Genomic DNA, 26667 nt, shown 5'->3' on the forward strand with positions numbered 1-26667 from the left:
TATTTTTCAGACTTGTCTTCCTATGCCTTAAAATATTTGTATTGATATAACACTAGAAATATCAGGAAAGAATCCAGCTAGGCTGGAAAAGATGCATGTATACTTTTGTATTTATTTATTTTGTTTTTTCAAGTCAGGGTTTCTCTGTGTAGTCTTGCCTATCCTATAACTCGCTCTGTAGACCAGGCTAGTCTCAAAATCATAGAGATGGACCTGCCTCTGCCTCCCAAATTCTGGGATTAAAGGCATGCGCCACCACGGCCCAGCCATCTTCTGTTTTTTAAACAGGAGTAATCTTAGTGAAATGTCCCTTTGGCCCTGCTATTGTGAGCACAGTAGTGAATATTACTTACGATTCGTTTTCTTTCCTGTGTTTCGCAGCGATGTCACTTAGTAGTATGTTTGCAAAGGCTTTTGCTTTGTTGGTCAAGCCTATCTTCAAGTCCTCACAGTCCAAACGAATCATAGGGTAATGAACCCACTGAGGCAAAAGCATTATTTCTGAAGCAAGACTGAAAAACTTTTCTATAAACTTTAAAGAAGAGTGTTTAAAAACAAAGTTAGACTTTTATAATTAGTGATTTTATAGTACTATATTATGATGAAATTCTTAATCCTGTAATCTATTATTCTTGCTAAGTGACTCGTATTCTTTTTGTTACACAAACGTTTCCTCTTGGGGCTGAGACTACACCCAGGGCCTGAGGATTCTGGCCATGTGCTCTACCACTGAACTACACAGTCAGGGCCTAAAGGCTCTTGTTCTTTTTATGGTGGAATTTGATCTACTTGTAAATACCAAATGTGCTGACATGTATAGCATCAAAATCTGTATATTTCACAAGGTTTCTTCAATTAAAAATATGCCCAAAGTCAACTATTTCTGTTTAAGAACAAACGTGTTTTATGCTATAATATTTGTAGCTGCATGTATTTGTTTTTGCCATTCCTGACTACCTCTCTGAAGGTTATAATTCAATCTTTAGGAAAAGAAATCTAAGAAACATTCTGTGTTAGAATAATCCAGAAGGACAGAAATATTATGGTCTACAATTACCAAAGATCCAAGATCTTGGAATTTATATCAATTTCTTAATACTTAAAAACTGCGATGATTTTCAAAAATTAAACAAAGTAGTATCAAGTGCAACTTTGACAACATCTTGCATTTTGTGCAAATGAAACACTCTGGCAAACCTGAGCAATCTTTGACTTAATGTCACAATCAATGTTTAATATTTCTCTCAGCCTTCTTCCTTGTTATCACTATCCCACCCACAGCCAAAACTCCTGTTCCTTTTGTTCATTCGCAAAAATATTTTCCTTCATTTTAATCTCAAAGTTATCATATTCTTCTACAGTTTACAGTATTTAATGAATTGGGTTTAACCTTTTCTTTGTCCAAGTGATCAAAGGACATTAACTAATTTAATGATTATCTTAAATACTTGTCTTTTTGTTAAATGGAAATATAACAGAAAGTAAATAGTGCTGATATTAATAGAGAGCAATGAGTATCGATGAATTTAACAACAACAAGAGAGAAAACCACCAAAAAAGTGATTACTATAGTATGTTTCATACAAACTTGTCACGAGACAAAAGTAAACAATGCAGGTTTATATAACACACAAATGCTGGGGAGAATGAAAAAGCCCTGGGTGACACAGACAATCTCCCTGTTGTATACTTTAATATATGCTCATTATGCTCAAGAAAATAGAGGAAATATGAATATAAGAAGGAAAAAGGAAACTCATCAAAGAAATGGTGACCCACAAAATCTGACATGCACATGTCACTTAACCATTACAGAGTGACACAGAAAACAAACAAAAAAAAATAGCAGGAAACAAGTTACCATATAGCTATCATAAGACCTTATCAGCAATTAATCCATGGATTATGTCTACAACCAAAAGATAGAGTGACTGATGGGCTGGGGAGATGACTCAATGGTTAAACTACTTATTGCCAAGCATGAAGACCAGAGTTCGACCCTTAGCACTCATGAAATCTGGGTGTGCCCCCAGGGCCTTTACTCTCATAGGGACAGCATAAATCATAAGAACAGACAACACAACAGATCTCAACAAAATTCAAAAACGTGGAAGCATATTGAATATGCGATGAAACTAGAAACCAACCTAAGAATACTGTGGAAACTATATAAACACATGGAAATTTAACAACTTACTTTTAAATAACAAGTGGATCAAGAAAGAAAGAAAAAAAGGAAACTTAAAATCTCTCCTCCTTCTAAGCCATTGAAATTGCTCAGTGCATAAAGGCATACGGTAGAGATAGAATTGACTCCTACAGGCTGTCTTCTCACTTCCAAGTGCTATGGTAGGTGTAGGTACACACACACACACACACACACACACACACACACACACACACACACACACACACCCTCTCTTCTCTATTCCTTCTGTCTCCATATAAACATCTGCTTCAAATCCGAGCTCAGCTGGGCATGGTATTGTGTTCCTGTAATCCTTGCATTTGAAATGTGGAAGCAAGGAGATTGTCCATTTAAGGCGGGCCCACCTGGGCTACAGAGTGAGTTCCAGATTAGCCTGTTTGACATAGTGAAACCATGTCTACACACACATGTGCACACACACATACACACACACTTGAGTTAAGCTCACATTTTCTTCCATTTCTTGTATGAAACCTTCAACTTTAAAAACAATAGCAATTTTCTTTTGTGTTCACATAATACTTTGTTAATCTCTATTCTAATTTTATATCAACATATAACTGTTATTTTTGTTTGTTTGTTTGTTTGTTTGAGACAGAGTTTCTCTATATAGTCCTGGCTGTCCTGGAACTCATTCTGTAGACCAGGCTGGCTGGAACTCAGAGATCTGCCTGCCTCTGCCTCCCTAGTGCAGGCGTTAAAGATGTGCCACCAATGCCCGGCTAATAATTGTCATTTGTACATCAATATTTCAGTGACAAATTGAAGCTCCTGAAGAGAGTATTTAAATATTTTTTATTTTTACTCTTACTGTCATAAATGTTTTATAGGAGTGGGTGAGATGGCGTATCAGGTGAAGTGCTTGCCTTCAGGCCTAAGGGCCTAACTCGAGCTCTTGGGCTCACATAATAGAGAGAAACAACTCCTCTGACTTCCACATGTGCACATGCTCTCTCTATAAGTAAATAAATTCCATCTTAAAATGTTTAAAAAAATGTTATTAACTCAACAAATTGACTGAAAGAATAGTTAAAATAATTATGAGGCAATTAAATGGCTTTACTAAAATGATGCTTTAAATAAGAAATTTTATTTACATTATTTGAAGCATTACCTAGGGCAAAAGTTCCTAATCAAAGAAAATTCAAAAAGTATTCATTAAAAATAAACAGAATTATCCTTCTGAATAAGCATGTCTATCCATATTGTGATTGTTCCGGTCCTGTTTTTGTAGCTTTTTCTAAGAGACAGTTTCACAGCATGGTATATAATATTGTGGTTCTTACACACTGGCAGCTAATGACTGAGAGAGGGAGAAACAGCCTCTTCAGGGGTGAGCCCCATATAGGTTATCCAAGATAAAGTGGTCAGTCCTGAAGCCATATACATACAAACAATAAAAAGGAGTCAGTGGGTTTTGTGTGTGTGTGTGTGTGTGTGTGTGTGTGTGTGTGTGTTTGAGGGTGTGGGGGGCTGGAGGGAGGAAAGGGAAAGAGAGAATGATGTAATTATATATTAAATAAAATGTATTTTAATTAAAATGCTTTTTTTTTTTGTTTTTTGAGATAATGTGGAGGCCCACAGAGGTTTCCTAGTGAGATCTGAGCTTGCTTTACCCAGCAGCTGCATTAGAAGATGGCTTGACCACGTGTGTGGCTACCAGGTGACTGTCAGGGTCTGCCCATGGCTGTGCTAGGGGAAATATTTTGCTCCTCCCCTTAGCATTCCTATAAACAGCTCTTTTTCAGAGACAGAAGAGGCTGATGGATAATGACCCAGGCCCTCCCGAGGCTATCCTGTGTTTCTGTTTCTCTCCCCTCTATCCTTCTCTCTAAATATTTTTCACTTCTCCCTCCTCAAGAGTACCCTGGGGGAAAAGTGGGAGCAGGCTTCCCACAGAGAAATGGGTAACCCCCCCCAAAAAAAGACAGGTTTTCTCCATGTATCCCTGGCTGTCCTGGAACTCACTCTGTAGACCAGGCTGGCCTCAAACTCACAGAGATCTACCCGCCTCTGCCTCTCAAGTGTTGCAACTAAAGGCGTGCACCACCACATCACCGTGCACTATCACACCTTGTGGAGCCCCACAGAGGTTTCCTAGTGAGAACTTACTTAGGGTCCAAGAATCTGAGCTTGCTTTACCCAGCAGGGCTGCATAAGGGGACGATCTGACCACAGGTGTGGTTACCAGGTGTTTAAAAGAGTCTACACTTGGCTGTGCAGTGTGCTTTGATCTAGCAAAGGGAGGTCTTTTGCCCCACCCCTTGGCATTGTTATAAAAAGCCCTTTTAAAGAGGCAGAAGGGGCTCTTGTGTATTGACCCAGGTCCTGAGCTATCCGGTGTTTCTAGCTTTCTTCTCTTTGCTATCTTTCTATCTAAAAGTTCCTTATCCCTCTCTCCTCCTCAAAGGAACCCTTTAAAAGGTGGGATCTGGCCCCTCACAACAATTGGCTTAAAAAAATTTTTTTAAAAATAAAAACAAAACAAGATCAACAGTTGTCTGTAATGTTCTCAATTAGTCAAAGAGCAGAAAACAACTGATCACCAGGTGCCCAGCTTCACTGGATACATTTATGACACAATCTTGTGCCTGAGGCTTAAGGAACATCGTGAAAGATGAGCTGGAATGATTGTAGAGCTAGGAGACCAGGAAATCTGCTGTGAGATTTTGTCTCCTAGAAAAGACAGGGAAGCTATACCCAGGAAATCACCACAATAAGGCTGCCGAAACAAGACCTGGTAAAGGACAACACCAGTAGATATGCTTATGTGAAAAAGGAAAATCTCAAGGTTTGGGAGGCAGCACCCACCCATAGATAAAGAATTACAAGCAACTAGGACTGCTGAGAGAGGGTGGACTAGTTTTCTCCAAGGATGAATCTCCTAATTGATTATCCAATACCAAGTGGTCAGCCCTGAAATCATTTACAAACAAACAATATTAGATGGACTCAGCAGGTTGTCTTTATCTATTTGGGCATATACATATGTACATATATGTGTGTGTTATACATATGTAATATATATGTGTGCGCCTAAATATATATGTAACAATAACAAAGAAAAAGAGGCCATGAATTTGAGGGAGAATGAAGGGTACATGGGAGCTGCTAGAGAAAGGAAAGGGAAGGAGGTAATGATGTAACTATATTTTAATTAAAAATGTGAAAAAAAAAACAGAATTACCACTGACCTCTGTGTATTCATCAAAAGTATGGTCTTCTGCCTGGAAAGTTTCTATCATCTTTGTTGCAGTCCCATCAAGGAGCCAGTTATAGTTTTCAACTGAAAATTAACATTTCAATTAAAATCTGAATAACATTTTAATATAGTAAAATGTTTTTGTATTCTCAAAGAACAGAGTGGCCTACTCAAGTACAATTTTATAGGCTATTAACATTTAGAGAAATAAGGAGAGGAAAAAATATTTAACAGCCATTACTTTGTGTGCTAACCTAAAAAAGTTAATGAAAATGTTTAAAGACTCAAGAGGCAAACCAAGTAAATAGATTTTGAAGCCAAAAAGACAAGTTTATTTAGTATATTGCAAAGAGAGCAATAAAGCTGTCTGCCCAAACGTGTATCTTTAAATGTTAAATGTACTACAATATTTGAAGCTTTGAAAATAATTTAGAGGTGTTGGGCATAGCTGTTCTGTCCATGGCCTTGAAGCACCACCCCAGAGATGCAGCAGGTAATTGTTCCACCTGCCTATGACCTTGAAGTGCACGCCCCTGGGGCGTGGCTTCTCAGCGACCCTTAAGACCTGAGATGCACGTGTTCTTTTTGCTCCCTCGTGGGTTTGGATGACGGACCAGGTGGAAGAACAGCATGGTTCTCTAACTCAGCTCTCCAGGACCCTATGCTAAATCTCCCATGCTGTCGTGAGTTTTTAATCCTGTAATAAATTCCTTTGCCCTTTAAGCAAACTCCGTGGATTTCTCGCTATATGGAGGAATAGATTATGTGAGCTAGCAGACAGTTTTAGTCAATAGCCTTTCAAAGGGCAACTATCCATCCTGATAGCAGATACATTTGTGCAGTAAAATTAAACTTCAGGCTTTTCAAAACTGTCCTCTCTTTAAAAAAACAAAAATACTGTTATTGATTCTTTGGTAATTTCACATCATGCACCCTGATCACACTCATTTCCCGGTTCTTTCATGTCCACCCTCCCACCTTTCTGACTCCCCCCAAAAAAATAAAAAATTAAAATTAAAATTAAAAAAAGAAAAGAAAAAAATGAAGTTTGGTTTGTGTTACCTGCTCACTGTAGCACGGTCAGACTCATTTGATTTCAGCCTTGCCTTAGCTTCTTTATTACTCCAACATTTCCATTTCTCCTTTTCCTTTGACTTTTTCACCCTGCTCCATTAACACTCACCCCTCAAACCAGACAACAAATTGCAACTTTCTAGGTCTGATCCATGACTATTGAATCCATGATTCTGCTTATTTCTGGCTCTTTCATAACAGCACCAGAAAATCAGATATCTGCCCAGATTTAATGTAAAAATAGAATGATAAAAATCTACTTCATACGTACCGTATGAATCATAATGTGCTTTTGTGCCTTCTAAGTTGCGATATACCGCTATCTTCAGTGTATTAAGAGCCCAGTGTAACACATGTTCTGGAAGTTCTGTGTCAAGATTGACAGGTGATGAAGTTCCTGACAGCCAAGAAGACACTGTTTGGACATTCTAACACAAGTAAAAACAAAAATGAATGTCATAAATATCTAACTGAACTGATCTATAACATTTTCTTTAAATTTCTGTGGTCCAAGAAAAGGTAACTCAATGAAAAGTACTAACTTAATAGTAAATAGTTTGTAACACAATATGAAAACTTAAATTGGAGCTGAGCATGATGCATGTCTGAATCCCCGAAGTTTCTCTATGGAGGCTAAAGTAGGAGGGTAAAGAGCTCCAGCCTGAGCTACAACATGACACCATGTCTCAAAATGTAAAACCTCAAAGATAAAAAAATAACCACAAAAAACCCAATCCACCTTAAGTTAGTTTTCTATCGTTTAACAAGGTGATAACACTAAAAAGCACTAGAAAGAAGAAATGTGTGGTATATCTTGCTTTGGTTTTTGTTTGTTTTGAGACAGAGTTTCTCTATATAGCCTTGGCTGTCCTGGAACTCACTCTGTAGCCCAAGCTGGCCTCGGGCTCACAGAGATCCACCTGCCTCTGCCTCCAAAGTGATGGAATTAAAGATGTGAGCTACCATGACTTGGGTTTTCTTTTTAAGACATTCACAACTTAGTAGCAAGAAGACACACACAAAAGTATTAGTTCAGAACAGTAAAAAAAAAAAAAAAAAAAGGTAAAAAGAAGGAAAACATCTCTAATTAATAGATGTTTTCAAAGAAAAAAGCATTTTGTAACAAAATAACTGGTAGGGTAATAAAAGGTGTAATATTTTGTGTTTATACAGAGTACAGTGAGATTCAATTTAAATATTCTGAAATAGAATAGTATAAGGACACATAATGGTTAAGGATGAAGTAATACCTGCAGAATTTCAGATATTCGTTCTATCAAACCCAAAACAACATCTTCCAACTCTTGAAAGGTGGGATAAAATTCCATTTTATCTTCATCAAATGTCAACTCCATCTTAAATATTGGAAGCCTGTCTTGGTGTTTTGGATCAAAGAGTTTTACAAATTCTTCTACAGTTCTCCGTAAGAGATCCTTTAGCTACATGATATCATAAATTACTATTAATTATTTCAGAAGGTATAAACGTACTCTTTACCTTAAGTGAATTGTGAACAATTACATGATCTCTATAAACTTGCTTACTTCTGGAGTTATAATCCTTAATAAATATCTAAACAATAAATAGAACGATCTTTGCAAACCAGATTTTGTAATAGACTACCAGTACTCTAAACACGGCTGTGTAGAATTTCTACATTTATTTATTTATTTTCAAAACCTATGTGTGCAATATGTATGTGAGCACAGGCATGTTCATGCCATGGTACATGTATGCACCATGATACTTTTGTGGAGCTCTGGGGACAGCTTTTGGGGAGTCACTTCTTCCCTTCACCTTGCTGAGGCAGGGCCTCTCTTGTCTCTGCTGTTGCACCGACTGGGCAAGTTTCTGGGCAGTTCTTTTGTCTCTGCTACTCATCTTGCTGTAGGATTACAGATGCAGGCTATAGCCTCCAGCTCTTTACACGGATCCAAGCAATAGAACCTAGGTTGTTGCATGGCCAGCTCTTTTACCTACAGAGCCATTTCCCTGCTGGCCTTCTTTAATTTATTTAACAAAATTGCTTAGCACTGTGCTTTAATGAATTTTTTTCAAGTACTGAATTTTAAGTGTTATCATTCAAGATACACATATAGAACATATATGTGATTTGACATAATAGCATATATACCTGATTTGACATAAGTATGGAAACACAGCTGTAAAAGGAATCCATTTTTTCAGGCTTAATGCCTTCAAGTGCCTCCTTCCTAGTAAAGAGATTTATAACCTTTGGATACCATGTGTTCATTATCCTCTCTTCTGATTTTTTAGCTTGAATTGATAGATCATTTCTCAGTGCTTCACAATCAATTGGGCCTCTAGCTCTACAGAGGAACAAAGGAAAATAATTCAAATGACAGATTGGTTTTTATATATAGTTGTTGAAACAGATAAGACACAATTTTAAAGTTCTAAAATACAAAGAAAGGTTTTAGAGATTTGTAAATCAGTTTTAGAATTACATAATAAAATATGTCAGACAAGGAATCATTCAACTTCTAATTAATACATATGTAAAGATTTTACCTAATTCCTGTTAAGTCCAGCAAAATTATATCTGCAAATGTTGTATAACCAAGCTCCAGCAATATTTTCATAGTTGGATGAACAATGTGCAAATTAGCTAATATTTGGCTTCTTGCTTGCACAAAGCTAGAATGCCAAGGATTTGAATAATCTAGTCCTCTGGAAAAGCAAAACACCACATTAAACATGATTGAAAAACACACCCCAAGTTTTGAGAAATTAATGTTAAAGTGAAAACAGTGGGGACTAGCAGGAAGGAACTGCAGTCAAGAAAGGAAGTCTTTCGATTTTGCACACTCAGTTTTGAAACTACATTATCGTTAGAAGAAAGAGATCATTTGTGGCTAAAACAGACTGTATGCCCAGTTAACTTCTACTTTGCTCAAGCTCAGCTACCCAAAATACAGAAGTAAGAACAATGTTAGGTTTATGGAAAAATCTATCTGGCATATAACAAAGATTACTCAAGGCTAAAATGAATTTTTTGTTTATCATCTTCATCATCATCATACCAAGTTTCATGTAACTTAGATCATCATCATCATCATCATACCAAGTTTCATGTAACTTAGATTAACCTCAAACTCACTCTGGCTGAGGCTGGCTTTGAACTCCTGATTAAGTCCTGGCATTACAGGCTTAAGCCACCTTACAATATACATCATGTTATGTTGAATTATTTTTCATATAGGTCTTCCTACTAATGTAAGTAGAACTTGATGATTAATGCAGAGAATATCTTTGGAGATTTTTTTAAAGAAAATACATTTGGGCTTCATGACTGCAGACTTGAATATATGGTCAGTTCATTTTTAAATTGTATCCAAAGCTAGATGACATACTGTTTTTTGAAATAGTTTACTCACACAGGAGATTCAGGCAAAGGGCCCCCTTCATCTTCAAGCCATTGAACTGGAGGTTTCACAAGAACACTTTGTACTAAAATACACATATATGTTAACATTTTTGAATATCCTTCCAAGATCTATTCTCTAACTAAAACCAAATTAAATTTTTTTTGTCTAAATCTCTAACTTGATTCTGTAAGGTAGAGTTTACTGTACATTAAAATGAGTACAAGAAAATACTTCCTTTTCTTTTATATAATCAAGTTCTTAGCATTATTTTGGCCTTCCTCTGGAGGTGAATTCACATACAGGAACACTCTTAATTCTCAGTTCTTTTCATTCTATCTATTCAAAAATCACCAGCAAGGCCACTTAAGAAGTTCATTCTAAGATAGCTACCAGGGATTAGGGAGAAAGGGAGTTAGGGAGATGTTGGTAAAATGTTAAAGAATTTCAATTAGCTAAGAGAAATAAGTTAAAGAGCTCTATTGCACAATATTGTAAAGAGTGAAAAATAATACATTGTTTACAAACATCTAACAGCACTTTAAAGCATTTTAGCACATGCATGAAGTAATACATGTCAATTAGTTCACCTTAGACATTGCACAATGTATACATTTGAAGCATATTGTATATGATAAATAAATACATATATATATATTAAAATTTGTCAATTAAAGAAGAAAAGCCAGAGCCTAGTGTGTTGACTCATATCTATAACCACAGTCCTCAAGAGACTGAGGCAAGACAATTGTCATGAGCTTTGAGGTCAGCTGAGGGTACATAATAAGGCTCCAGGTCAGCCTGGGTTACAAAGTGATACTCTGTCTCAAAAGCAACAAAAACAATATTCTAATAAAAATCACAAAGATTAAAATGCATGAATATTTTCTAACAGTCATTAAAAATAGGATAGCTAAAACCATAGTAACAAAATAAAAAATCAAATAGTAATAAATAGTAGCTAAAACATACAAAAGGTACCCTTAAGTCATAAAGTCGTTGACTGGGTCTCAGAACATAACTGTAGGTAAAAATCATAGTGAAGAAATACATACATTTAAAATATATAGTATTCAATATTCATTTTATTTCTATTCTTTTGTCTTCTTTTGCTTTTTTGAGACAAGATCTCATGTAGCTCAGGCTGGACTCAAACTCACTATGCAGTTGAGGGTGGACCTGGAACTCTTTATCTTCCCAGTCCACCTCTCAAGTGCTGGTGTTCCAGATGTGTGCCAGACACCCAGCTGCCTTCCACTTATCATTCACTTGCGGGACAGAGGTAAAACAAGTTTGGTCTGTGTCAAATGTTACTTACCCAAATATCTCTTCATGCTTTTTTCAAAGTCACTTGACACCTCACTTACGAGACTTCCAAGCAGCTCTTCTCTTTTCTTCCCTTCCTTTAAGTGCTCAGGTATCAGCATTAACATGTGGTCCAGCCATTCTGGCTGAATGGGTACTATAGGACTACTCTCTACACACTGCTTCATGTAAATGTAGTTCAACTTGGAAACATTAAAAGGACAAGCCAAATGGTCAGAATGATAGAGCATTTCTGTGTAGCTCCTAAATTCTATTTTCTAAGACAATATTTTTTCAGAATAAAAAATACTCTAAAAGTCTCACATGCTGCCGGGCAGTGGTGGCGTACGCCTTTAATCCCAGCACTCGGGAGGCAGAGCCAGGCAGATCTCTGTGAGTTCGAGGCCAGCCTGGGCTACCAAGTGAGTTCCAGGAAAGGCGCAAAGCTACACAGAGAAACCCTGTCTCGAAAAACCAAAAAAAAAAAAAAAAAAAAAAAAGTCTCACATGCATATACATACCACCACCACCACCACCACCACTACCACCACCACCACCACCACCCACCCCACCCCACCCCACAACACAGTATAAATAAACATAATGGATTTTTTAAAAAAATTTAGATAAACGAAACCAAAATCTTGACTAGTAAAAGGAGGTTCTTCCATAGTATTCTCAGTTCATAAGGAAATTTTCATATTCATATTTTCAGTCCTCTATCCCCAAAGAAAATCTTAATGGACTTAGAAAATTTACAGCCCCATCTGCAAACATGCTTCATAATTTCCTCTTATATGTAACCAGCTCCAAAAGTTACTGGATCCTTTACTATTTTACATAATTTTACACATTGGCATGTTTCTACCAATCATTTCACAGTCCCATGTTGTTACTCATGCGGTCAGTTTCCCTAAAAAAACCTCTAGCACCCAGCATATAGTCGGTATATAGTAACTCTCAATAAGTACTTAAGTGAAAAATAAATATTGTATCAATATTAGGATAATTAATTATGACACTATTTTACAAAAGAGATGTGTTTCTTCTATAACTGATATTTTGAATATTTTTCAATAGTTTGGAATAAGAACTAAAATATTTATGCAGATAATCCTCAAATAATAGATGGCAACACAAATACAACTCTTGAAAACCTCATTGTGGCCCACAATATGCTTGCTCCTTTGGGTGGAGAAATATAAATTTGTTTACAGACTTCTTTCCTAGGAGGAGGCTTGGTGGGCAGTCTTAGAAGAATACTTTGTAATAATTATTTTGAACATTTTCAAAACAAGAAAATCCAACTCACTCCTTTTTTTTTAATTTCACTGGTCATCTGTCAAAAATAAAACAAAAGACAAATAAGGATGGAGTTTAAAACATTTTACTCAAATAAAATCTTAAATATAAATGTTCTTTTAAAAATGAGTTCTATTGAGATTCACTTAAGAAATAAAATGGAATAGGATGGTTTGAAGGCGAGAACTCACAGTCGGAGGGAAATCTGGCTCTGGTAATGAAGGTATTCTTTTATCCAGCGTTTTGTCTAGATTTTTTTTTGCTCCAGCAATTCTGAAATTTATGGTTAGAAAAGTGTATGATAAAATGAGCATTAATTACTAAATAGCTCAAGTTGAACATTTTAGACATCTATACTAATACTAAACAAAGAAATTTTCAAGAGATCTTTATTTGACTACATTTTCATTTCCTTTTTTCTTTTTTTTTAAAGGAGGGGGATACTGAGAGACAATTTCACCCAGGCTGGCCTTGAACTTGCTATGTAACTGAGGCTGGCCTTCTATTTGTGGCAATCCTACTGCCTCAGCTTCCCAGAGTGTTGAAATTACAGGCATGAGCCATCATATCTGCCTCTAACTGAACTTTTTATGAGAAGCAAATCTTAGTGACCATTACCCATATTATCTTAAATTTTAAATTATTAAAAAAAATCTTAAAAGAGTAATACTAAAAATAAAATAATTTTCAATTATAACTTACTGATAGTTTTAAAGTGAATTCTGATATAGAGTAAACCATCTCTGTTGAAATGCCAACATGTCCAAGAACACTTTCCTTATACCTGAATTAAGAAATACCTCTTGAGGGCTTCAGAGGCCTCCTTTCTTTCAGCTCACATGCCTTGAGACTAAGAAGACAGGAAAACAAACTGGGGACACATTGAGCCCCGGCCACACGGAGCAAGCACCAGAAATACTTAGGAGGACACAGCAATGCTGTTGGCATCCGAGAAGCTGAGACAAATTAATATCTAACTCCAGTCCTTTTTTTGTGCAAAGAAATACATAGAAATTCTACTTTCATTACTATTAATATAGTATTATAGTTGGAAAACTTTGAGGTAGTATATTTTATCAAGCAGAAAATGAAAATGGTACATATCTGGAAGACCCTGTCTTGAAAAAAACAAAACAAAAAAACGGTCTTGTCATCCATACAGTTCTGTAAGTAGTACCACTTTTATTTGTTGCTATTTAAAATAGTTCTAATAATTTCCTGTCATGGAGGAAACAGGAGTTTGGAACGGTTACTCCCTCCCTCCCTCCCTCTTTTCCCTTCCTCCTCCTTTTCTTCTTCTAGCCCTGGCTGATCTGGACCTTGATATTAGACAAACTGAAGCCACATGCCTCTGGCCCTCAAGTGCTAGGATTAAAGGCATGCACCACCACACCTGGCTCATTTAGAACATTTTCATGGCATCCACTGTTCTAAAAATACATCTTGAACTCATTGTTATGGCCTATAAAGCTCTGAACAGTCTGCTCCAGTCTCCTCTTCACCTTCTCCCAGTCTTCCCTAGGCTAATGGTACCTTCATGATATTGACTATTGTCAACTGCTATGTACACTAAAAGCATTCGTATTTCATGAATTGTGTGGTTGTTGTCTCCATCCCTACACTGAGTTTCTCCTATTTGTTTAAGTGGAAGGTTTCTTCCCATTCTTTAGTTTTCTACTTAAATATTGTCCCCACAACCCTTTCCTGTGGTGCTCCGGGGATAATCTTTCATGTTACTATTATTTTATTTTTTATTCATACAGGGTCCCACTATGTAACCCAGGATGGACTTGAACTCACAATCCTCCTGCCTCAGCTTTCTCAGTACTGAGATTACAGGCATGAACCACCACAGTCTTTATCTTGTTTTCTCGAAGTACCCATCATCTAAAGCAGTGTTATAATGACCCAACCACAAAATTATTTTTGGCACTATCTCATAACTGTAATTTTGCTATCATTATGAATCATAATGTAAATATCTGGTTTTCCAGCGGTCTCAGGCAACACCTGTCAAAGGGTCACTCAGCCTTTGAAGGGATCATGACCCACAGGTTGAGAACAACTGATCTAAAGGGTTAGTATAATTTGTTTTTCATTACATGTTTACTGTCTTTTGTTTTGTTTTGGTTTGGTTTTTCGAGACAGGGTTTCTCTGTGTAGCTTTGGAGCCTGTCCTGGAACTCACTCTGTAGCCCAGGCTGGTCTCACAGAGATCCGCCTGCCTCTGCCTCCCGAGTGCTGGGATTAAAGGCGTGCACCACCACTGCCCGCCTGGCACATGTTTACTGTCTTATCTTGATGGCAAACAAACTTGTTAAAGACACAGTCAGTCCTTTCTTATTGTTTTCTATGACCTTCCTAGTAATGGACACATTGTCAACATCAAGTAATTAATATCTGCACATAAAATGATATAAATTTTAGAGAGGATTAAAGTAATGTGGAAGGTATTTGAATACTTTCTAGACATGGTAATCCATAAATTAAACATTAATTGCAAAGCATATCTTCATTTTTTTTCCAAGGCCAGTATGTTTCTTTTTTACTTTTGTGTTTGACTTGAGGTGGTTGAATGATTTATAAGCATTATATTAATTCCCATGTAAAACTCCAAGACCACATATGTCTGATTCTAATTGGCCAAAATCCAACATACGAGTCTGGACTTTCAAGACCAAAACCACCATGTTGCTTGACTTTTCCGTTAGCAGACATCATGGGTCATGACAATGAGAAACCGTAAGACACTGTTGAGTAACATCCTAAGAAGCCTCTTCTAAGTCTTCTACAGTACTGAGGAGAGTCTGCAGAATGAATCAGGTAAGAGGCTAGAGAGAGGCTCGGTGATTCAGAGCTCTTGCTGCTCCTCCAGAGGACCAGCATTTGGTTCCCAGCACCTGTGTTGGGCACAACTGCCAGGGGACATAATGTCCTCTTATGGTCTCTTACATGTACATGTGCGTGCACGCACACGCGCACACACACACACCACAATATTTTGTAAAAGAATGAAGAGAGCAAAAGATCTCTAACAGCATATACAATGATGTTAGTTAATATTCTTCATAAACTTAGGTTTAAATATGAGTAAGTGAAAGATGGGATTATAAAAACAGAAGTCTAAGAAAGTTATATGATTCCATACTTGTTTAATGATAATGTGTAACTACCAAAATTTAAATGATTGTTTTTGACAAAATGACCATCAATGTGCCATTAAATTTAAGTCAGTTGTAAAACCACTTTTTTTTTAAAGATTTATTTATTAATTATGTATACAGTGTTTTGCCTGCACACCAGAAGAGGGCACTAGATCTCATTATAGATGTTTGTGAGCCACCATGTGGGTGCTGGGAATTGAACTCAGGACCTCTGGAAGAACAGCCAGTGCTCCCATCCTCTGAGCCATCTCTCCAGCTCTGTAAAAACCACTTTTAAAAGAAGTTGACCAAGAAGAGAAAATCCTGATTCTTTTTCAGAACTCAGTCCAGTTCTAACATAATAGCAGACACAAGAACAAGATACTTAAACTGCAGAACCAGACTACTCAGGGCCAAACCTCAGGTGTGTGAGCAAATGACTTTTCTGTTCCTTGGTTTACTCATTTAAAAAATATTGATAAATGGCTCAGGAACCAGATTCGATTTCCAGTACCCACATGGCAGCTCACAACTCTAGTTCCAGGGGATCTGATCCCTCTTCTGACTTCCCTGGGCTCTTGCATATGTGTGGTATACATACATAAACTTAGGCACACACACACATAAAATAAATAAATGTTTTAAAAATAAAATAAAAAAGAGTTTAACAATAGTATATATCTCATTGAGGTGCTGTGAGAAGTATAGGAAACGTGATAGGAACAATATCTGGACAAGCAAGCACTCTACAAAATTGGCTATCATTATGATTAATTTTCAATTTCTTTTCTAATTAATTTAAATTTTAATCCTTACTTTATCCATGGATGGCATATATAGTTTTAAAAAATATTTATGAGTCTATTATACTAATCATTAATTCCAAGCAATAATTATTTACTAATATGCTACTTACACTAACTGGTTAATTTTCTTCTGCTGCTCCTTAGATCTTCTGTAGTTTAGTAGCTCACTTTGTTTTGGTGTGTTAACACCTATGTCTTTGGGGGGCCGGACAATAGGGGGCAACTTCAAGTTCAAAGCCTCCTTTTCTGCTGATACAGCAGTTGTTTTGGGATTCGACATCTTGGTCTCCTAAGGATTAAAATACTCTATACCCTGGAAAGAAAAGGTTCATACAGACACTATTGCATGAAATCAAGCACCAATGTATTTAGTGTCTTTTACACATGGACAGCATAAATAAAGCTCCATACCTCTTCAGATGTGCTTGCCAAGCATGGTAGTGGTTAAAGAATGGCAGTTGAGAGGAGTGGACAGGGATTCTAAACATAGCTCTACCAGCCACTTACTAGGAAGAAATGAGGCCAGACAGTCTTTCCCTTAGGATCGGAAATTAAGGAACTGAATTTAGTGCGCTGTGAATAGCCTTTCAACTCTAAAACCCAGGGTTTGTTGTTTTCCCCTAGAGGCAAACCACAACAAAATCTAGTTGTTAAGAGAGAATGCCCCTCCCCCTAAACTGGCATTTAATATCATTAACATTTTTCAAAACATTATTGAATCATTCTGGCTAACATCATAGAAAATGATGTTATGATTGACAAAAATAGTCATATTTAATGCAAAGCAAATGTAAAACATATAAATACTCAACAATTTAACTGTGGTATAAACTACACTTCCCCCAAATGTCCCCAGGATTTAGAGATTTGTCTGCAGGCACCCAAGTCATAGATCTAAGGGGGAAAGGAAGGAAAATGCAGAGGGCCGTCACCTGATCGTCACCCAGAGATGTCTCTAAGAGTTTCTCCTCTGGTGAAAGAACGTGAATAAGGAAGGTTGAAAGCTCCAGGAAGTATCCAGTGGAGGGCGTAGAAAATCCAGTAGAAACAACACAGTCACCATAGAAACTGCCCTGGCTGCCAGGAAGGGCTGAAGGTTGCTGGAAGAGGCACTTGCCGAACTAGGATAGATGTAAGATTAACAGTCACACACTTTTTCACTCAACCGAATGGAGGGCAAGTGGTTTTTGTTGTTGCTGCCGCCGTTTAACTAACTGCCTTACCTTGGAAGGAGTCCAGGAAGCAGGATTTTCAAATTGTAGAAAAAGGGACGAGTAGAAAATTAAATCCATTGGAAAACATATAGATTTGTGTAAATATTCATAATGAAGAATGGAGTCTACAAGTATCCTCATAGTGACCTTCTGTAACTGTTGTAACTAATGCTCAATATAATTTACCTTGCTTCTATATTTGCTATTTGTTTATACAACACTTTCAGGAAGTCCTTACCAAAAATCAAACAGGTTAAGGGGCAAATTTTGTGGCTGCGCTTGAGGAAAGAATGTTGTGATTTGAAACCCCTATGAATAGCCCAGGAAGATTATGGGGGATAAAAAAATTCTTGTAATTTTTCAGTTAGCATACCAAATAATGGGTCTCACTCTGAGATCTCTATACATATTTCTTTCACTTTTACGTGCCCTCTTCCTGTTCTCTCCTCACACTAGCTCCTTTTTTTTTTTAACCCGTCTACTTTTACACTATCTATGTGTTCAAACAGACATTCTGCACATGAGACCATCTGAGACATATGTCTCTGTGTGGTTTGTTTCACTTGACATGACCTGTCACATTTAATACCTCATCCTCCCACCAGCTACAGCCTTCTCTTTGGTGTGCCAGTGGGTAGCATTTTATGTTGGTAGTTTCCAAACTCCCGGCTGCGGGTGGGGAACAGTGTGTGGACACGTTCCTTCTTCCTGGACCTCGACTTTTCCCCAGGACCTACAGTTTTCGCCTTAGTATATTTGCTTCAATGATTCTGTCAGGGTTAGCTTATTTCTTCTGTTCGCATGGTTTTGGAGGGGTTCCTCCCATGCCTAGTCAGAGGAGCTGTTTGGTGCTGAAGGTTTTGGAGAGTTTAGTGAGAATTTCCTTCTTCCCTTGGCTGAAGAGCATAGTAACAGGGCTTGTTCTCAGAAATGCCCTTATTCACCCCAGCTGGGAGGAAAGGAGGCTTAGCAGACCACAATTTGTTCCAAAGTGTGCTTCTCAGCCCAGAGCAGATTTATGCTTCAAATTATTATTATTATTATTATTATTATTATTATTGCTGCAATTTTCAGGTGGTAAATTTATTGATTCCTGAAACATTTGAGTATCTTCTGTGTGTCAGTCACCATGCAGATTTTTTTGCATACACAATATACTACTATGTCTTGCACATAGTAAGTGTTTCATATGTGTGACTTCAATAAGAGAATGAAGTTTATAGAACTCGGTAGCTCAAGTATCGGTGTGTATAAAACAAAATAATTGTATAGTTTTTAATGCTATTTTCATTAGGCTAAAGTACAAGGACTAGAGGGAAGGCAGGGGAGCTTTGTGTGATGTACAAGCTCTCAGTTGTTCAAACAGATTAATTCAGTGATGTAGTGAAGAGATTTTATAGATATAATCAAGTCACCAGTAAACTGACAGTAATCTATTAAGATCAGCATTATCCAACTTGTCTCTACCAATAGTTTTTGTTTGTTTGTTTGTTTTGTTTTTCAAGATAGGGTTTCTCTGTGTAGTTTTGGTCTTTCCTGGAACTCACTCTGTAGTCCAGGTTGGCCTTGAACTCACAGAGATCCACCCGTCTCTGCTTCCTGAGTGCTGGGATTAAAGGCATGCGCCACTATGCCCAGCTCTAAGGGAAGTTTTTAACTGGGGCTTGCTTACAGTTTCAGAGGTTCAGTACATTGGTCATCATAGGCAGGAGCATGGCAGCATGCAGATGGACTTGGTGCTGGAGAAGAAGCTGAGAATTCTAAATCTGTATCCACAGGTAGCAGGAAGAGACAGAATCTGGGCTTGGTGTGTACTTTTTGAAACCTCAAAGGCCACCTCCAGTGACCTCCAACACAAGGCCACACCTCCTAATCCTTTCAAACAGTGCCATTCCCTGGTGATCAGGTATTCAAATCTATGAGCCTATGGGAGCCATTCTCATTTCAACCACTACAGCATCAAAAAAGATTACCCACCATGATCAAGCTGGCTTCATTCCAGAGATGTACATATGGTTCAACATAGATAATCAATAAACACAATCCACTACATAAACATACTAAAAGACAAAAACCACATGATCATCTCATTAGATGAAGAAAGGGCATTTGACAAAATTCAACATCTCTTCATGACAGAGAGACTAGATACAAAGGACATACTTCAACACAATGAAGGCAATTTAAAGCAAACCCATAGTCAACATCATCCTAAATGAAGAGAAACTCAAAGCATTTCTCCTAAAATCAGGAACAAGACAGTGATGCCCATTCTCTCCATACCTATTCAATATACTACTTGAAATCTTAGCTAGAGCAATAAGACAGTTGAGGAAGATCAAGGAGATGGAGACAGGAAAGGGAGAAGTCAGAGTGCCTTCATTTGCAGGTGATAGGATTTTATATATAAAAGACTCTGAAGACTACCCCTGGAAACTTGGACAGCTAATCAACACCTTCTACAATGTAACAAGATATAAAAGTAACATACCAAAGTCAGTGGTTCCAATATAAAAATGACAAATACACTGAGAGAAAAAAACAGGGAAACAATAACTTTGACAATAGCCTCCAAAAAAAGAAGAGAAAAGAAAAGAAAAAGAAAAGAAAAGAAAACCTTGGGAAAACTTTAACCAAGCAAGTGAAAGATTTGTATAATAAAAACTTTAGAAACTGGGCAATGGTGGTGTATGCCTTTAATCCCAGCACTCAGGAGGCAGAGACAGGTGAATCTCTGAGTTTGAGGTTAGCCTGGTCTATAGAGTGAGTTCTAGGGCATTCCAGGCTACACAGAGAAACCTTGTCTTGAAAATACAAACCAAACCAACCAACCAACCAACCAACCAAACAAACAAACATTTTAGGATATTGATGAAAAATCTGAAGAAGAGAAGACACCAGAAGATGGGATGATCTCCCATGCTTATGGACTGATAAGATTAATATTGTGAAAATGGCCATCCCACCAAAAACATTCTACAAATCAATGTAACCCTCATCAAAATTCACACAATTTTTTACAGAAATTGAAAAAAATCCATCTTTAACTTCATATGGAAACACAAGAAATCCAGGATTGCTAAAATACAATCCTGAATAATAAAAGAACTGCTGGAGGTGATTATAATCACACCCCAGATTTCAAGTTATATTACAGAGCCATAATAGAACAGCATAGTATTAACATAAACACACACACATTCATCAAGGAAATCAGACTGAAGACCCAGACATGAGTCTACACACCTATGGCCATTTGATTTTTGACAAAGAAGCCTCAAATACATGTTGAAGAAAAGACAGCATCCTTAACAAATGGTGCTCTTCAAACTGGATAATTGAGTATAGAAGAATGGAAATAGATCCAGATCTATAAACCTTTACAAAACTCAACTCCAAATAGATCAAGGACATCAACATAAGATTAGATAACCTGAATGTGATAAAGGAGAAATTAGGGAATAGGTTTGAACTCATTGATAGAGGAAAGGACTTTCTGAATAGGACACCAACAACACAGACACTAAGACCAACAATTAATAAATGGGACCTTGTGAAGCTAAAAAAAACTTCTGTGCAGCAAAGAACACCATCATTTGGACAAAGCAGCATCCTACAGGTTAATTTACTAATTATATATCTGATAAAGAGATAGTAGATCTAGAATACATAAATGACTAACAAAACTGACCATCAAGAAAGAAACCTGCTGGGTGGTGGTGGCGCACGCCTTTAATCCCAGCACTTGGGAGGCAGAGGCAGGCGGATCTCTGTGAGTTCGAGGCTAGCCTGGGCTACCGAGTGAGTACCAGGAAAGGCGCAAAGCTACATAGAGAAACCCTGTCTCGAAAAAAAAAAAAAGAAAAAGAAAAGAAAAAAAAACCCCAATTTTAAAATGGGGTACATAACTAAGAGTTCACAAAAGATGTACACAAATGGCTAAGAAACACTTCAACAATGTTTAGCATCCTTAGCTTGCAGGGAAATGCAAATTAAAACTGCTTTGAGATTTCATTTACCCCTGTCATAATTGCAAAGATCAATAAAACCAACATCACATGCTGGTGAGGATGCTGAGAAAGGGAAGCATTAATTCACTGCTGGTGAAAGAGCAGACTGATACTGCCAGTACAAATCAGTGTGGAAGTCTCAAAAAAATCACCTTCAAATCAATCTACTTCATAATCCAGCTATACAACTCTTAGGCATATACCCAAAGGACTTTACATCTTACTACAGAGATACTTGTTCATTCATGTTCATTTCTACTTTATTCATAATAGCCAAAATTTAGAAACAACCTAGATATCCATTAGGAAAACATGGCACATTCACATAATGAAATATTATTCAGCTGTTAATAAATATGAAATTCCAAAAATTGAAGGTAAATGTGTGGAGCTAGAAACAATTATCCTGAGTAAGGTAATCCAGATTTAAAAGAGCAAATATATTGCATGCTTTCTCTTATAAGTGGATGTTAGCTTTTAAGATTTTGATATGTATACTTCAATCCAAATAACCACAAAGGTTAAGTACGTGGGAATGAGGAACTCTTTTTCTTTTTCTTTTCTCTCTCTCTCTCTCTCTCTCTCTCTCTCTCTCTCTCTCTCTCTCTCTCTCTTTTGGTTTTTCAAGACAGGGTTTCTCTGTGTAGCTTTGTGCCTTTCCTGGAACTCACTCTATAGACCAGGCTGGCCTCGAACTCACAAAGATCTGCCTGCCTCTGCCTCCCGAGTGTGGGATTAAAGGTGTGTGCCACTGCCGCCCGGCAAGGGACTCTTTTAAGGAAGGGGAAATGGAGTGTAGGGAGGTAAAGGGAAACTAGAATAGGAAGGTTAAGTTGGAATGGTCTCTGTTTTGATTTTCACTTTGGAGGGCTTTTTTTTGGGGGGGGGGCGGGGGGAAGAACATAAAGTTGGGTGGGTACGGAAGTGTAGAGGACCTAGAAGGAGTGTGGGAGGAGAAAAACATGATCAAAATATATTACATAGAAAAAAATCTAAATAAAAAATGTTTAAAAAAAGATAAACTATTGGGAGGGAATATAGGAAGGGACAACTAACACTAAAGCCTGTTTGAAAAGCCGTGTGGAAACCTACTACTATAAATGCTTCCTCAAATAGATATGTAATGGCTATTCTCAGTTGTCAACTTGACTATATCTGGAATTAACCAAAACCCAAGCAGCTGAGTCTACCTATGATTTTTCTTGAATGAATCAGTTGAAGTGAGAAGGGCTATTCTAAATCAGGATCTTTTGATGTGGGAAGTTCCACTTTAAATCTGGGCTATATCTTCTCATGGTAGCCTTTATAAAGAGCATGGAAGAAAGATGTGTATTTGCTCTTTGCCTGCTTACCCTCACCCTTGCTGGCAAGTTCATTTCTTCACTGGCATTAGTGCCTACTTCTTCAGGATTCCAGTGTATATGGAAGACCAGATGAGACATCCAACTTTGTGGACTGAACAACTATTGGATTCTTGGACTTTCCACAGGGAGACAGCCATTGTTGGAAAAGTCCAACCATAGACTGTAAGCTACTCTAGTAAGTTCTATTTATACATACAGATTCATTCTATCACTTCTGTTTCTCTAGAGAATCCTGACTAATACAATATACATATATGAAAGGAATTTAAGTGGAGTCACCATATGAAAGGGGAGACAATGCCCCAGCTGGATCAGTGTCCCAGCTAGATAACTTATGACACCAAGTAAAACCTCCAGTGCTAGGAATAGGTTATATCATATTAAGTTGTTGGCAAAGGGGTCCCACAGATTCTCGCCAAAACACACACACCAAACATCATAGGATATTGCCAAGGCTATTGGTTACTCTCCATAATATGATGGTAAGGACCTATTACTTAAGACACCACTTACTTATGTCTTTGAACATGGAGAAAGCAAGCTGGTGACCAACTGGAAGCTTCACCTTACTGACTAGTATTTATGGTGCTGAAAGGTACACTGCATGCTACTGGAAGAGGTCATCATCAATATCACCCAGATACAAACTCTGTGACCTACAACAATGACCTGCCTGCAAGATATGCGGCTGTAATAGTGGTATAAACAGCACAAAAGTAACCAACCACTTCTAATTGGATATAAGGCCTATTCCATGAGATGAAACCCATACCTGACACTGTTAAAGTAGCCAAGAACTTGATACTGGATAGTTCATAGGCTTAGGGGAAAACCTACTACTATTATTCTGCTAAAGGAACATGGCAATAAAATTACTCCTAATGACATAACTTTATACCCATAGATCAATGTATCAGTCAACCCTCATCAGAGAAGCTACTTCTTTCAGCATATGAGAATTAACAGAGACTCACAACTAGAAAATGGGGAGATTTTCAAAACAAATTGAAACTGAACAAAAAAAGAAAGAAAGAAAAGAAAATGTGCAGAAAGTAAGAGACTTTGGAGCATTCAGTTCCAAATAGATGTTTTTCTTAAACTCCCTTCCCTCAAGGCTCAGAGATCGTCTTAGTTGGTGTTCTATTGCTGTGAAGAAACACCATAACCACAGCAACTCTTATAAAAGAAAATATTTAATTGGGGCTGGCTTACAGTCCAGAGGTTTAGTCCATTATCAGTATGGTGGGAAGCATGGCGGCACACAGACAGACATGGAGACATGGAGAGGGGCTGAGAGTTCAACAACTGGGTCAGCAGGCAGCAGAAGAGAAAGAGAGAGAGCTTCTAGGCCTGGCTTGGACTTCTGAAACCTTAAAGCCCACCCCCAGTGACACACTTCCTCCAACAAGGCCACACCCATTCCAACAAGGCCACACCTCCTAATCTTTTTCAAGTAGCTTCACTCTAATGACCAAGCATTCAAATAGTTTAACCTATGGTGTCCATTCTTATTCAAACCACTACAGAGACCTATTCAGAAGAGGAGATGGAAAGAGAGTAAGAGTCAGAGTCAGCAGATGGGTCCAAGGAAACAGTGTCTATCCGATACAATAGGACTGACATAAATATGAACTCACAGAGACTGTGATAGCATGAACAAAATATGCATAGGTTTAAAATCCTAGCTCTGAAAAGAACTAGCCAGGCAACGGTGGTGCACACCTTTAATCTCAGCACTTGGGAGGCACGTGCAGGAGTATCTCTGTGGGTTCAAGAATAGCCTGATTCAGAAGGCAAGTTCCAGGACAGCCAGAGCTACACAGAGAAACCTTATCTCAAAAAACAAAAAATAAAAATTTTTAATTTAAAAATAAATAAAAAAGAAAGGAAGAACTGGGCACAATGTTCCACTACTAACCAAGGTCTTTGTAATTGATACATGCCGGGAAAAGGAAAATAAGTTTTCTCCAGTGGAGTGTGTGTGAATTTTGTTTTGTCTTGATATTTTTGTTTTATTGAGTTTTTGTTTTTTCATTTTTATTCTTTCTTTTGACTTTGAAAAGAGAGAGAGAGCATGAAGTTGGGTGGATAGGGAAGTGGGAGGTGTTGGGGAGAGGAAAAACATGATAAAATATATTGCATGAAAATTTTTTTAGGGGTTGGGGATTTAGCTTAGTGGTAGAGCACTTGCCTAGCAAGCGCAAGGCCCTGGGTTCGGTCCTCAGCTTCAGAAAAAGAAAAAAAAGAAAAAAAAGAATTTTTTAAAAATAAAATTAAATAATCAGGCTGGAGAGATGGCTCAGCTGTTAAAGGTTAGGCTCATAATCAAAAATATAAAATTAAATGATCATTATATGTGTGTATGATGGGGTAAGGGTGGCAATGTTATGGCATACCTGGGAAGACAATCTTGTTGTCCTTTTAATCATTTTTTTCCTTCTATGTTATGGAATAATCTTCTTGTATACTGTGAAGATGTGTCCTTGCCAAGGTACCTTCTGATTGGTTTAATAAAAAAGCTGAGTGGCCAATAGCTAGGCAAGAAGAGATTTGGTGGGACAGCCAAACTGAGAGGACACTGGGAAGAAGAAGGGCAGAGTCACAGGAATCTGAGGAGTCTCGTGGAGACATGGAGAGAAGAGAGATGAACTTGCCATGCTGAAAAAGGTTACCACCATGTGGCAAAGCATAGATAAGAAATGGATTAATTTAAGTTCTAAGAGCTAGTTAAAGACAAGTCTAAGCTATTGGCAGAGCACTTGTAATTAAGTCTGTATGGTTATTTGGGGTGACAGCTGGGACACAGAAAAACTCCTCCTACACTTCTACCTTTACATGGGTTCCAGGGATCGAACTCAGTTTGAGATTTCATATAGCTGTTTTGTCCCCTGAACTATCTCAACCAGCCTGGATTATTTAGCTTTTTAACACTGAGTTTTAACAGTTCCTTACATATTCTAGTTGCAAGTCTTGATTTAGATATTTTGCAAATATATGTTCTCTTGTTCTTCATTTCATTTTATTCTTTTCTTAATGGTGTCTTTGAAGAACAATCATTTCTAACTTTGATAAAGCCAATGTGTGTGTATATGTATTTTGAGGTAATTTATGAAAGGCAGGTACATCCATGAAGATTTTGTTTTCTTCTAATTTTATGTTTTACTCCATTAAATTTTTACATGGATGGACCCAAGTTAATATTTTGCATAAGAACATAAAAATGCAGAGGCTGGATAGATGGCATAGCAATTTAGAACACTTCTTGCTCTTGCAGAGGACTCAGGTTCAATTCTCAGAATCCACATGGTAGTTTGCAACCAGCCTTAACTCCAGTTCCGTGGGTTCTGGCCTTCTTGGGCACCAGGCACACATATGGCATACATACATACATATATACAAAGTAAAATAAATCTTTATAAAAAGAAAATACAAACACTCCAGTATCATTTGCTGAAAAAGATTGTCTTTTGCTCCTGATGTGAGCTGGCATCTTTATTTAAAAAAAAAAAAAATCACTTGAGGAGCCAGAGATGGTGATGCACACACATCTATAGCTTCAGCTACTCAAGAGGCTGAAATTGGAACTTCAAGGTGTTCAAGGCTAGCTTGTACAACATAGTGAACCCTATCTCAAAACCAAACCAAACCAAAA

At 37.5% G+C, this 26667-nt stretch overlaps 1 protein-coding gene across 3 annotated transcripts in view; it reads right to left on the bottom strand.

Moving 5' to 3' along the window:
- Dnah12 (dynein axonemal heavy chain 12) overlaps positions 1-26667 on the bottom strand; it is a 175954-nt gene that overhangs the window by 140490 nt on the left and 8797 nt on the right. Inside the window, exons 2-14 of one of the 3 annotated variants that reach the window (XM_037208769.1) lie at positions 17360-17548; positions 16839-16964; positions 16538-16740; positions 12670-12751; positions 12489-12515; positions 11190-11379; positions 9884-9956; positions 9018-9176; positions 8620-8815; positions 7736-7924; positions 6757-6913; positions 5404-5495; positions 354-532 (exon numbers count right to left, since the gene is read on the bottom strand). In XM_037208769.1, coding sequence (XP_037064664.1) covers positions 354-532; positions 5404-5495; positions 6757-6913; positions 7736-7924; positions 8620-8815; positions 9018-9176; positions 9884-9956; positions 11190-11379; positions 12489-12515; positions 12670-12751; positions 16538-16707 — 1514 coding nt within the window. In that variant the 5' untranslated portion in view covers positions 16708-16740; positions 16839-16964; positions 17360-17548. Of the gene's footprint in view, positions 1-353; positions 533-5403; positions 5496-6756; positions 6914-7735; positions 7925-8619; positions 8816-9017; positions 9177-9883; positions 9957-11189; positions 11380-12488; positions 12516-12669; positions 12752-16537; positions 16741-16838; positions 17549-26667 lie in introns of all 3 variants that reach the window. The other 2 variants (XM_037208770.1, XM_037208768.1) reach the window with 2 other exon arrangements.

The sequence above is a fragment of the Peromyscus leucopus genome, chromosome 9 (assembly GCF_004664715.2).
Source record: "Peromyscus leucopus breed LL Stock chromosome 9, UCI_PerLeu_2.1, whole genome shotgun sequence".
Taxonomy (NCBI): domain Eukaryota; kingdom Metazoa; phylum Chordata; class Mammalia; order Rodentia; family Cricetidae; genus Peromyscus; species Peromyscus leucopus.